General features: G+C 47.4%; 6 protein-coding genes across 6 annotated transcripts; 3 read left to right on the plus strand and 3 right to left on the minus strand.

Moving 5' to 3' along the window:
• Positions 1 to 1,500: 1,500 nt before the first annotated feature.
• PGRI_019760 (uncharacterized protein) lies at positions 1,501 to 1,992 on the plus strand (the record flags this gene model as incomplete). Its single annotated transcript, XM_040789689.1, has 1 exon — positions 1,501 to 1,992. One exon carries the CDS (start codon positions 1,501 to 1,503, stop codon positions 1,990 to 1,992), a length of 492 nt encoding a protein of 163 aa, XP_040646642.1.
• A 184-nt stretch (positions 1,993 to 2,176) lies between these two features.
• On the minus strand, positions 2,177 to 3,882 carry PGRI_019770 (uncharacterized protein; the record flags this gene model as incomplete). The annotated part of the gene is made up of 5 exons (XM_040789690.1): positions 2,177 to 2,848; positions 2,955 to 3,110; positions 3,500 to 3,563; positions 3,622 to 3,774; positions 3,839 to 3,882. 5 exons carry the CDS (start codon positions 3,880 to 3,882, stop codon positions 2,177 to 2,179), a joined length of 1,089 nt encoding a protein of 362 aa, XP_040646643.1.
• Positions 3,883 to 4,874: 992 nt separating this feature from the next.
• Positions 4,875 to 5,690, minus strand: PGRI_019780 (uncharacterized protein; the record flags this gene model as incomplete). The annotated part of the gene is made up of 3 exons (XM_040789691.1): positions 4,875 to 5,055; positions 5,110 to 5,387; positions 5,457 to 5,690. The coding sequence occupies 3 exons, from the start codon at positions 5,688 to 5,690 to the stop codon at positions 4,875 to 4,877; spliced, it is 693 nt and encodes a 230-aa protein (XP_040646644.1).
• A 1,245-nt stretch (positions 5,691 to 6,935) lies between these two features.
• PGRI_019790 (putative phosphatidylserine decarboxylase) lies at positions 6,936 to 8,090 on the plus strand (the record flags this gene model as incomplete). Its single annotated transcript, XM_040789692.1, has 3 exons — positions 6,936 to 7,176; positions 7,243 to 7,801; positions 7,865 to 8,090. The coding sequence occupies 3 exons, from the start codon at positions 6,936 to 6,938 to the stop codon at positions 8,088 to 8,090; spliced, it is 1,026 nt and encodes a 341-aa protein (XP_040646645.1).
• Positions 8,091 to 8,617: 527 nt separating this feature from the next.
• Positions 8,618 to 10,111, plus strand: PGRI_019800 (ankyrin repeat domain-containing protein; the record flags this gene model as incomplete). Its single annotated transcript, XM_040789693.1, has 1 exon — positions 8,618 to 10,111. The coding sequence occupies one exon, from the start codon at positions 8,618 to 8,620 to the stop codon at positions 10,109 to 10,111; it is 1,494 nt and encodes a 497-aa protein (XP_040646646.1).
• Positions 10,112 to 10,539: 428 nt separating this feature from the next.
• Positions 10,540 to 12,037, minus strand: PGRI_019810 (acyl-CoA dehydrogenase family protein; the record flags this gene model as incomplete). Its single annotated transcript, XM_040789694.1, has 4 exons — positions 10,540 to 10,673; positions 10,727 to 11,334; positions 11,389 to 11,639; positions 11,705 to 12,037. 4 exons carry the CDS (start codon positions 12,035 to 12,037, stop codon positions 10,540 to 10,542), a joined length of 1,326 nt encoding a protein of 441 aa, XP_040646647.1.
• Between the last annotated feature and the right edge of the window lie 345 nt (positions 12,038 to 12,382).

Raw genomic sequence — 12,382 nt, forward strand, 5'->3', positions numbered from 1 at the left:
TTCTCGAGCGTTACGGGGATTGGTCAAGCGGCCAACTTATCCTCACCTGCAGTCGGCCCAATCATCCAATGGAAACCATCAACCGGGATGTTAGTCGGATGCAACTAACGAGTCCTTTCCCCACCCGTCCTGTACTAAAGAGACCTGTACATCTCATCAGCACTTGCATTGGATGAGGCCTAGGCCTATCTCTCATTGGTAGATCGTTCTCTCTCTCCGTGCTGCCCCGCCTTCGCGTGGTCCCAGTTGTCATTCCTCGCGCACACATTGTGAACACAGTACTAAACTACGGTCTAGGGAGTCTCTTCTGTTTTGCTTTTCTTCCGGCTTTGTTTTAACACTACCTATGTTGGATGTGATGTTTAAGAAGCCTACCTCGTAAATAAGTGACAATTCGCCAAGGGGAGCCCTGGGTGTCTATTCCGGTTTGTATCTGGGTTACCGCTGTATTTGAGCTTGTAGGCCGACCCAACACCTTTGAGGGCGTTGGTGGGATAGTAATATAGGGAAGCGCATAGATACTCACATTTTCTATCTCAAATCATCTATTCAAATTTTGGCCCACACTTTACTTTTAATTTCCTCGCCGTCTCGGTGTCTGTTGACGACACCACGATTAAGAATAGATTAAAAAAATCTTACAGTGAAGTAGACAGATGTATACTAGACTGATGAATCAACAATGACCTTTCCCGGGGACTAGCCCTGCAGGGTTGGCCAAATATCCTGGCGAGTCTGGATATACTTCACTTCCTAGTCAGGCCACCTGCTGAGGAAATTCAAACCCCCTCTCCAGCGGCGTCTCTGTATATTACCGTGGCGGTGGAAACGAGCAACGTCAACTTGGCATGCATCATTTGGCGGCAGCTTCTAGCGGGCTGGCGGCCCGCCAGCCGTCAGGGTAAGACATGGGTCTGCATGGTGGGACGGACTAGGATACCAGAAGCACGTTCATGGTGGAGGTTCCGATTGTGAGTTCATATTTTGTGCGGTGTTGGTAACCCCTCCCACTACTGCAAGGCTCATATTGGATCCCATCAAGCCACTGTCTGTAGCTGAATAACAACATTGAATGATAGGATTATTACGGACGTGCCGCATTTCTGCTGATCTCGATGTAACTTCGAGTGAAATAATATATCAGCGCAAATTAGGAGTTAGAACTCCCAAACCCTTTGATTCCATTTTTATGTCAATGAAGCCAGTCTCTTAGGGCAAGCTAATTACCTGATTAGGTTAGCCTGGCTGTTTCTGAGGAAGTGACGTCAACATGATCCCAGGGTGTAGAGAAACTTGGAACATAGAGAAAAATGATAGAACCCTTATAATAGATTTTCCCTGATGTAACAAGCAATTCTTCTATCTAAACAAATTGCTTTTCTCCAATTCATTGCATCTTCCAATCTCGATACTCAAGTCTATCCACAAGGATATATCTCTACGAACCACTTCAATCCGCACCTAGAATCATCTCCACACATCATCTTCACATCTCACAAAATGTGGAAAACCATCGTCTCAGTCGGCCAGCAAGCCACCCGAGCTACTCGGAGCCATGTCTCAACAATAACTGCTCAATCCCTCGCCGCTCCAACCGCAACACGAACGCCCTTTAGCACAACACCACGATCCCAGGTCGAAAAGGGCCAGACCTCGCTCGACCGTGAAACCTTGAATCCAGAGCGCTCAGAGACTGCCAAATCTGGTACCGATGCCGAAGTTGCTAAGCACCCTGCTGCATTCGACCCAAAGAACACAGCACCAGAGAGCGAACTTGCAGCCACCGAAGAGGAAAGTAGACAAGAAGGCAAGAAGGAAAGCCCTCTGAACATGAGCCCTGCCAATACGGGCGCTAGCGCTTGGAGACGCCCAGCTGAGGACGGGCCTGATCGGAACCAGGATCGCGCAGCTTCCAGCTCTCGTGGGGCAACACAGAAGGGTCGCAGTATTCATGTGAAGGAGGATGGGACTCATGTTTCGTACCGGGATTGAATATCTTTCTTTGTGCATAGTGTCGCGGGTGGTAAATTCTACGGAGTCAAGAATTCTTAAAATTCATGTCATATCAAGTTTCAATTAATGTCATCAAGTAAGTAATTTGTCCATAAACGCGTAACATCATGAATCCAAAACAGAAACGGTGTTCAAAGATATCTTATTCCAATGCCCGAGGCGTTCAAGACGAACTTTCCTTGCCGTATTTGATAATATCACTACCAAACAAAGTCCAAACCTTTTCGCTGCCCTCAGGAATATCGCCCTCCAGCGCCTTGAGACCAGCATTGACAGCAGCTTTGCCAATAACTTCCGCCTCCTGAGCCCAGCTATCCTTCAAACCCGAGTGCAGCTTGCCAGCCCAGTTCGCAATAAACCGAATCCCAGCCTCGAGCGGCCGGCTTTCCTCACGGGTACCGGCAATCAGCCCAGGGCGCAGGATGACCATGTGCTCAAAGCCAAGCTTCTTGATATCCTCCTCAATCTCGCCCTTCATGCGGGAATAGGCAATGTTGGAATCCTTATTGGCATTGGCAGATGAGATCAGCACGTAGACCTTAGTGCCAGCTTCGTGCGCGGCCTTGGCCAACTCGACGTTTAGCCCATGCTCAATTTTGTATTGGTTATCAAACCCGCCTGCAGCTGCCTTTGTGGTCCCGAAGGCCGAAATAAAGATGCTGGGAGTCGGGGAGAGGGTGGAGAGCTTGCCTGCCCAGGTGGCGGTATCGCCGGAGACGAAGTTGGTGAGTTTGGCTGGGGGCGTGCCACTGGCGACTGGCGGGGAGCGGCGGGAGATAGTGTCGACGCGGGTTACAGTGGGATTGGAAATAAGGCTGGTGAGGATATGGGAGCCCTATCGGTTATGCGACTTAGTTCAAGTTCTAGACTGGGTTTATCTTTGTTTGGAAAGTTTCCGGACAAGTGGATTGAGGAGCTTTCCCTGTAGGCTGTGTACTTACCACCATACCCGTACCACCGATCAATGCGACATTCACCATGTTTGTGTATATCAAGTTGTAATTTGAGTAGACGCTGTATTTGTATAAAATACCAAGAGAGGAGCGCAGTAGCCTTGGAGGAACTGCCGCAACGTCTTTCGTCATCCCGAGATCGAGCTAAACTACATTGGGTAACTCGACTTTGGCTATATACATCTACAACATTGGGAGGTCCACGAACGTACAATATAAGCAGTTAACTAAATAGCTATAGTTACTTGGAAAGCCCGAGGCCGAAGGGCCCTGCTAAGATATCTTATACTGTCATATCTGCTCATAGTTTTATAAACCTCGATTACTTTGATAGCACCTGCAGTTTGCACTCCGAAACCATACACTGATTTTACCTTCTCTATAAAGGAATTGTATATTCTTCATTGAGGACTGGGGAAATTTCACTTGACAGTTTTAGTTTGTCCAATTTTCAACTGTCCACATATATACAACGGGTGCACATATACAACAGATGGCCAAACATAAACCGTCTACTCCTCAGGAGAACTAACTTCCTGCATCTTCTCCGAAGCTCTCTGCTTTCCGCCCTCCGTTACTCTAGGATTGCGCTGCGCACTATATACCGGCCAATCAGCATACGCAATTGACAAGTCTCCTTGAAGGTGATACTCACGCCTTAAGCCCAGCCGAGACTCTCACTGGATCCTTTCCTTGATCGCCCCTCGACTGATATAATTCCTGGCGAGGACGGTCACCACCCAACTCATTCAGCACGTTCTGTGAATGTTCCTTTGCCTCGTCTGAAACTCTGGGGTTGCTCATCGCGCTACAAAATATAGCCCTGGTTAAATCTGCTCGTGTATTTCTAGCCGTGGAATTTAGATACTTACGCCTTGTAGCCACGCATCTTGTTGACTCTCTCTTCGGTCTCCATTTTGATCTAAATCACACGATTCTGACGAAGTAGTAATGAGATATCAGATTGAATATGATCTGCCTTCGATGGATAATTTTGTGCTGATACTTATATGCATTACAATCATCACAAAATTGCCACACATCATTGCTCCGTCATTGCATCCCGCTAGAAGTTGTGCCCCCTTATGACATGCCTATGAGGATATGATCGCATCACCCCTGAGGCAATGTGGACCACCATGCGGGCATTAAGCAGGCACGTTGGGCAGATACGTTAGGGGGCTTGTTCTAGTTTCTAGGTTGGAATCGATGTTTCCAGAGGCAAATAGTAAATTGGGTGGCTCAAAGGGTCTAGAAGATCTCCCCAAGGTTAGTAATAGCGTCGATCCAGTATGTTCTAGCTAGTACGCCAGACGCTCCCAATTCCATCATTCAAGGGGCGGGTCCTGAAACTGATGTCCTAATCTCAAGTTCAGCTGATCTCTTCACTAACATTTTATGCATGTATAGAGATGGAGAAAGATAGACAAGCTTTTTCTATGTAATGAAATAGCAAACAATCCTGTCAAATAACAGAGTTTATATGGCGATGAATGCTTGAAGCGCAAATTTTGGTGGTTAGGCGGAAGGAGACTGGGGTGGCTCGCCCCACCTGGGGCCGTTGTTAGCGCCCGGCCAGGCGCCCGGGCGTGAGCTCGGCCTGACAAATCATTGGCAACATGATGGATATACCTTGGAACATTGTCGACTCAGGTAAAACGCCTTTGACATTCTGTTTTGAGATTTACATCACACAAATAGCGCGTTTAAGCCATCTACAACAATATAGCATTGTTAAGATCAGTATGGCAAATCTCCTATTGTTTCTAACTATAGAATGGCTAGGACTTTAGAAATTCTTGCTTCTGCACTCAGTTGAGACTATTGATAGACATAGTGACTGTGACTGTTGGCGACGTCGGCCTGCTCGAACACAAGCCACATCGGCCGTCGGTATCTAGTGACATCTTACGCTAGAGGCGTATATAGGTCGTCAAACTTCTTGTACCCTTCCCCATGAACGAACGTCTGCATCCAAGGACCCTGAGCTTCGGCGTGTGCCAGCTCCCAGTAGAGATCCGCATGTGCGCCGCCATTGATACGGTACTTGGGCGATCCATCTGCCTTCCGTTCATCGGCATAGTAGAATCTTTATGCCATTAGTTCATCTCGCCCCAATGCCCCAAATAAATTAAGGACTTACTTATAACCGCGGTCTTTGTACGCATCCGAAGCAGCCCAGACCATGTGAGCGGCGCCAGACTTGCCAATGCCTTGGCTGAGAAATTTTGGGATGATACCGACGTTCAGGAAATTTCTAGTGTAGATGAAAGTCTTCGCGGCTGACGTTGAAAGCAGTGAAAAGCCTAAGACGGCTTGTTGCGCAGCCACAAAGGCGCTGTGCACATTGATGGTCGTGTCACGACTCAGGTCGGCGAGAGTGATGGCGAATGGGTCATCGGGAGTGTGAAGGTCACAGCGCTAGCTGCAATACGTTAGTCGACTGACAGTCATGGGAGTGCGAGGAGATGATATTTAACCATTGTAGACGACGACACTGGGGATGCCAAACACCTTCTTTACTTTAGCGAAAGCACCAACTATATCGTCGGTTTTAGAGAGGTCGCTCGGGATAATAAGCTGCTCCTCGGTGCTGTTGCTCTCCTCTAGGGAACGAGCGGCGAGGGCGACCTTATAGCCCTTAGATGCAAACTTCTGAGCGACGGATTGGCCGATGTTAGGGCCGGCGCCGAGGATGAGTATAATAGGGGATTTGGCGGCCATGGTTTGCTACTGGGTCGATAAAGTGTCAATTGTGGATATATTGTATGTAGTCGCTCCTCAGTGGGAGAATTCAGCACAAGCCTTTTAGAAATTGGAAATTTCTGTCTGCTGCCAGTCACCGGATGCTTGGAGTTGGTCGTACTTATAGCACGTTTCCTTATTTTAGTGACATAGGCCCCGTACGTCGACTGTAGCGAGGCCATGGCGTACCAGGCCGACTCAGACGCGGTATCAAGACGTATCGTATTGCGCTGGGCATCACATACTGGTCCGGAGCAATTCGTCTACTGGATCCTAATCATATTTGTCAGCTCAGCAATTTGTCAGTCGAAACGAATTTAAAGGTTGTCTAGTACTCCTCCTGCTCCAAGAAAGTTGGTTTTGTTTGCATCGTAGTTTGTGCTGTTTGTATTGATGGCCAAGACCAATCAGCATCCCGAAGTCTAGACGGGTTGCATAGTTCGTGGTTTGTCTTGACCACCAAGGCCCAATGAAAGCCGATGAGAATAATAAGAATCAACCCCCAAACTATCCAGATTATCAATCGTTCGGCCAACAGTGTTTCTCGGGTGCCGAACTGAATGATCCGTGGAATTGAAGTATACAGGTAATTATGTAGACCAACTCTTGACCCCTGCAGTCTCGACGACCTAAAGAAAGAACCATATGAACGTATATATTCAGAAAACGCAGCCGACAATTCTTGTACTGCTACATACATACTCTGTACATTCATAATGTATGTAGTTACTAACGTCCCTCTCCTCGGAAATTAAGTTACACCTTCCTAATTGGGTAACTATTGGGGGGATTTGATTTTAGCGATGCAGTATTACTCGAGATGGTTACGGATGTATATGTATGTAATAGGGAACCTTTATAATGACTTCTTGTTCAAATTGCGTTGCAAATTGTCTAAGATTGTCATCTGTCACAATTTGGCATGAGCACTTCCTCACAGCACGGTACTGTAGGCCCAAATCACCGAACTGCCTATCGAGAAATTTTCTTAGCTGGTAGAAGCAAACCTACTGAATTTTGAGTGATGCAGGTCTATGGTAAAACAGGCGTTGGGAATGCCTGCTTATGTTGTATATGTTTGATTTCGTTGCGCGAATGAGCTCATAATGATGCAAGCACCCGTGGTCGTTTGTCAAGCATATAATCTCCACATTTTCGGCTAACCGATCTAGATCTGAAGACTTTCCCCAACACAAAAACGTGGGCATCTACCAACAACCCAAAATGCTGGGTATAGCAAGCTTTATCCACCGGGCTCTAAATGCCGCTCTCCATTTCTTGAAGCTAGTCCAAAATCGTGAAGTGGGCTGGCAAACAGTGGACCGGAAGACTGGAACATACATACGCGAACAACAGACAATATGGAAGAAGCTCAAGCTCCTGCTGTTGTTTAACCCGGTTACGGAATGGATTGACCGAACCCATCTTCTGCGCCTTTGGACACACGAGAAAAATCTGACTGCAGGTGAGTATCTGACTTTCTATACATATCTAGAGTGTTTTGGTACAGTGCTTACGCGACTTACGCTAGGACGTCGAGAGGGTGAACCGAAGTCGCATCGGCAGATTAAGGGTTTCATTGAATTTTATGGAATTGACATGTCTCAATTCGAGCCCTCTGATCCTGAAAGCTACCCTACATTCGAGGATTTCTTCATTCGCAAGCATCGCAAGGGCACGAGACCCATATACGCCGAAACGGATCCATCCAAAGCTGTCGTGGCAGCCGACTCCCGAGTGGTAGTATATCCGACTGTTGAGAAAGCCAGGGCATTGTGGATCAAAGGCAGCGACTTCACGATTGCAAACTTGATTAAGGACGACCACCTCGCAGATGTATGGGAGAATGGTGCCGTTGCAAGTTTCCGCCTTAGCCCGCAAGACTACCACCGGTACCATTCGCCAGTTGAGGGGAAAGTGAAGTGGTACAAACAAATTCCAGGAGATTATTTTCAAGTCGACCCGGTGGCTCTGCATAGCTCCGTGAACATTTTGACCGAAAATGCGAGGTCTTGCGTCTGCATTGAAAGTGAGGCCTTCGGCAATGTTCTCTTTGTAGCAATTGGGGCTACAGATGTCGGAACGGTGAAGTAAGTTTAACCTATCCATAACATGTCTATGTGATGCCCTTTCAGGAATCTAATTGATAATAGGATCCACGATGAACTACAAACGAACGGCCACCATGTCAAAAAGGGCGAGGAAATTGGCCTATTTCAGTTCGGCGGCTCTAGCATACTGGTCGCATTCGAGAAAGGGCGCATTCAATTCGACGATGACTTGGAAAGCCTCAGTTGTCAGCAGATCATGACTGATGTTGAAGTTGGTCAAAGCCTAGGCCAAGCGTCTAAACCCTTGGCATCAACTTCACACAAGTAGTTATGTCTTTATAGCTCCCACACTAATATGAATAAGTACAATTCCCTGTGCTGATGATACTATTGAAGATACGAAGTTCTCGATATACAATTGGCCTAAAGGCGTGTAGAGAATGGATATTTCGAAGTGGGATGTTCCAGGCAGATACATGGTTCCTCTCGTTGTTCATCCCAAGGTCGAGTGTGAAGCTTAGACTTACACTATGTATGATTGATAGTCACGTCAGTACCTGAACATGATCGAACATAGCGATGCTTTAAGACGCCTACTGAACAAGCAGAAATTACTACTCAAAAATGCGCCGGGGTTATAAGCGCTGAACAGATATCAACAAATGGCCAATAAATGGTGAAGTGTACATGAGTACCTCATAGAATCATAGTAAGCTCGTCATCTCTACATAGAAACTTTTGAGCTAAACAAGGATTAACTGAACGATGATCATTACATTGCACTCCTCGACGTATATATGTACTGTTGATTGCCATTTTCATAGTGTGTGAACATAGTTCCAAATTCATTTCAAGATGTCTCTTGAGTCCTTGCCCCTCGAAGTCATCTGTTTCATTGCGTCCAAACTGCCACGGTATAGAGATATATTGTCCCTTGTGCGATGCAATCATACGCTTTACGATGCCGTGTTTCATCTCCTTTACAAGCAAGACAAATGTACCCAAGAATTCGCACTCCGATGGCTCATAGAAAATGGATTTGAGCAAGGAATCCAACACATAATATCACGCAGCAACCTAGATATGAACCAGAAGGTGGAATCTTGGTCCTACCGTGTCAACACACCTTTACTGCTTGCCGTTCGATGGGGTCGTACGAATATCGTGGAGCTCATTCTTCGCAATGGAGCCCTGGTAAATTTTGCAACGGATATTTCCCCCTTGGAATGCGCTGCAACTCTGGGGGACTACAATATGACCAGCATACTGCTCCAACATGGTGCCCATGCAGACCTAGTGAACGAAACAAGCGGTAAAACTTCTCTGGGATGTGCTCTGGAACTTGGGTCCAATTCAGTACAACTCGGATCGTACTATATAGTATCGCAGTACTTTTGTCACTGGAATGATAATGTCGAATGCAAGGGAGAGGATGAGTTCATCGCCGTGATACAGTTGCTGCTGGCTCACGGGGCAGATCCATCTTTCCAGTCCGATCAAGCACGGCGGTATACTTGCCTACATCGGATTCCCATGGCCCGATGGAGCTCGACGGAAAAATTGGTCCGTCTGTTTCTCGATTATGGAGCTGATGTAGACGCACAAGATCACGAAGGACACACTCCCCTTCACGAAGCCTTGTCCCATTACGCATTCGCAGATACCAGAGTCCAAAAGGAGTTTGTGGAAGTCCTCTTAAGGTACGGTGCCGATGTTAACTTCCAGGATGGTGAAGGAAAGACTCCCCTTCACTATGTGCTGTCCAGTCAGCCATTCTTAGGAAACATACATATCCAAAAGGAGTTTGTGAAAGTCCTCTTGAGGGCTGGTGCCGATGTTAACCTAGAGGACTGCCGTGGAGAGCCACCACTAGGTATCAGATTCGAGAATCCGGGTGGCTTCCATCTCATGTTAACACCAGGGGCGAGTGCTCGCTGCCGTGGTAGAACCGGAGGTAAACTCATTTTGAACATTTTGAGAGTTCCTGTGCGAAAGCAAACCGAAATCACGACACAACATCGAATCAATACTATCTTGATAGAGCTACTATTGGAACACGGCGCTCGTGCAGATCTAATAATCGATGGAACGTGTCCACTAGACTTGTACGCGGCAGGGCTATACCAAGTACTGAAAGATTCGGTGAGAAAGAGAAAAATGGCCGTACAGAAACCTCCCCAAAAGGAGTTATCCCAGGCCCCGAAACACAGCGGACGCAAGAAAAAAGCCAAAAAGCACAAGATACTCTTGAAACCCACGAGACAACTGCCCCCAAGAAAAGCTAGAAAAGACAACCAGGTCATGGAGCCCTCGAGAAAACTACGCTCAAGGATTATCATCAGGGCTTGAACCGAGGCTAGCTCAAGTGGGCACTACCCTTGAGGGATTGGGCACGGGTATGGACGGCCGATTATAGACTTCGAGAAAATCCCAATCTTGCCTGGATGGAAAGCAAGGAAATCGTTAATTGCTGGTTGCTATCAGGATATAGCATCATTGCTCAAAGTGTCGGTGAAGAACACAATCTAGCTTTCAAATGCAAAGACCATAATAGTGAAATATTTACGTTATTAGACGAATGGGGATATCATATGATGCCTCTTGTATCACCTTCTTCAGCAGTTAAAACGAGGGGAACTAAAAGAGTATAAGCCTAGCCCTTCGTAACTTTTAGTTTGAACCGATGACATTGTACTGTCTATTGACCCATTTACCTAAATGGCCCGGGCAAGCAATGTCCATGGGTCGATCACGAAGCATTTTTGTGTATAATGAAATTAGATCTTGGCGCTTTTCGAGAGCTTCTTCTCTTCAGCTTGATAGAGCTTGACCAATTGACGCACAGACAGATCGAGGAGCACGTCTTCCGAGCCACCCGGAATACGAGCACCAGGAACATCGCGAAGAATGGCTAGAAAATTGATTAGCTTGTTTAAAGCACAGACTAAATATCGAGGAACATACCTTCGACTAATTCCCCCTGACCAGCTTTAGTAAATCCGCTTCCTCCGAACAGTAACACCGCTGTTTGAGCGCACTCGTTCAAGACCATAGCGGACTTTGCTTTAGCCAATGCCGTCAAGCCACCAAGTTGGCGATCACCTTCCTCCTTGCTGAGATGTGCCAGTTGGTACAAGATTTGCTCAACCCACGCCCACATAGATTCAAGTTCAGCGCCTGCCTTGGCTAGACGGTGACGGACGACTGGTTGGTCCATGAGCGTCTTCCCAAAAGCCTCGCGCTTTAGACAGTACGAGAAAGCGGCAGAAAGGGCCACCCGAGCCTGACGCGTGACCCCAATGGCAATGAGAAGTCGTTCATGGTTGAAGTTGGTCATAATAATACGCATTCCATCGCCTTCTTTGCCAACGATGTTTGATACAGGAACCTTCACGTCGTCAAGCTCAATGAATGTGGTCCCACCTGTGATCTGACCCGAGACTTTGAGTCGGCGCATGGAAACACCGGGGTGGCCCTTTAAAGGCACAACCAAAACAGAAAGGCCCGCGGCTCCTGGGCCACCTGTTCGCACGGCCATGGTGGCATAGTCCGACCAAATACCATTCGTGATCCTGGTTATTGGTGTCAGCTCACAGCTTTGTCAGTACTACAAAATTACGCCTTACCATTTCTTAGATCCGTTCAGTATATAATGCTGGCCATCAGCACTCTTGATAGCAGTTGTGGTGATATTCGCAACATCGCTCCCGGCCTCGGGCTCTGTAATGGCAATGCAGCCTCGCTTCTTACCTGTCAGCAGCTCGGGGAGGAACCGCTCTTGCAACTCGGTACTACCAAATTTGTAGATTGGCGCAATTCCGAAAGCGAACCCGGCATTTAGAGAGCCAGCGGGGCCACTGAGACCAGAACGCGCCATCTATGGGCGAACCATCGGTCAATTACGCTGGAATTATAAAGCACAGTCGGATATTCAAGACGTACCTCATCACTGTAAATGCCAGTGTAAATATAGTCCCAGTCTTCAACCTTGACTCCCATGATATCGTTGATTCCCAGGCGCTTCAGCCAATCCACAGGTAATGGGGCCGGCAGGTTGGGCAACAACATATTATGCTTGCAGAATGTGTGGAAAACATGCTCTGGGACTGTTCCCTCACGTTCCCACTCCAACGCATGTTGAATCAAGTTTTCTGTTGCAAATTTACGGCAAGCTTGCTGGAAGCGGTGATGGGCAGGCGTAATGTAGGGGGAAGGGAGGCCACGAAGGTAAGGCGGCTCTGAGAACGGGATAGGATTTGGCGAGTTGTACGCCATGGTGGAAGAGTCGATCAAGAGATATGTTATCAGAAGACGTAAAATAATGGTTTATATGGGTATTTATGTACATATCAGGATCAATAGTCTATGAGGGGAGGGAATGGGGTTCTCCGCATTCTGGGGTAAGGGGTGACACCGAGGCTCGGTGATTTGTGCAGTGCACAAGTGCGATCATGTGCATACATCACGTGATAAGCATTAGTGCCTAAGGCGTTATTATTTCATGACATAATCTCGAGGTTCAGGCACAGCTGAGTAATGCTCCGAAAGCGGCCCTGGGGCCAGTGGGGCCGCCACGACTTGAAAACTCTTATCGCCCGATAACAAGCACGCAATTGCCAC

The sequence above is a fragment of the Penicillium griseofulvum genome (genome assembly GCF_001561935.1).
Source record: "Penicillium griseofulvum strain PG3 chromosome Unknown contig_80, whole genome shotgun sequence".
Taxonomy (NCBI): Eukaryota; Fungi; Ascomycota; class Eurotiomycetes; order Eurotiales; family Aspergillaceae; genus Penicillium; species Penicillium griseofulvum.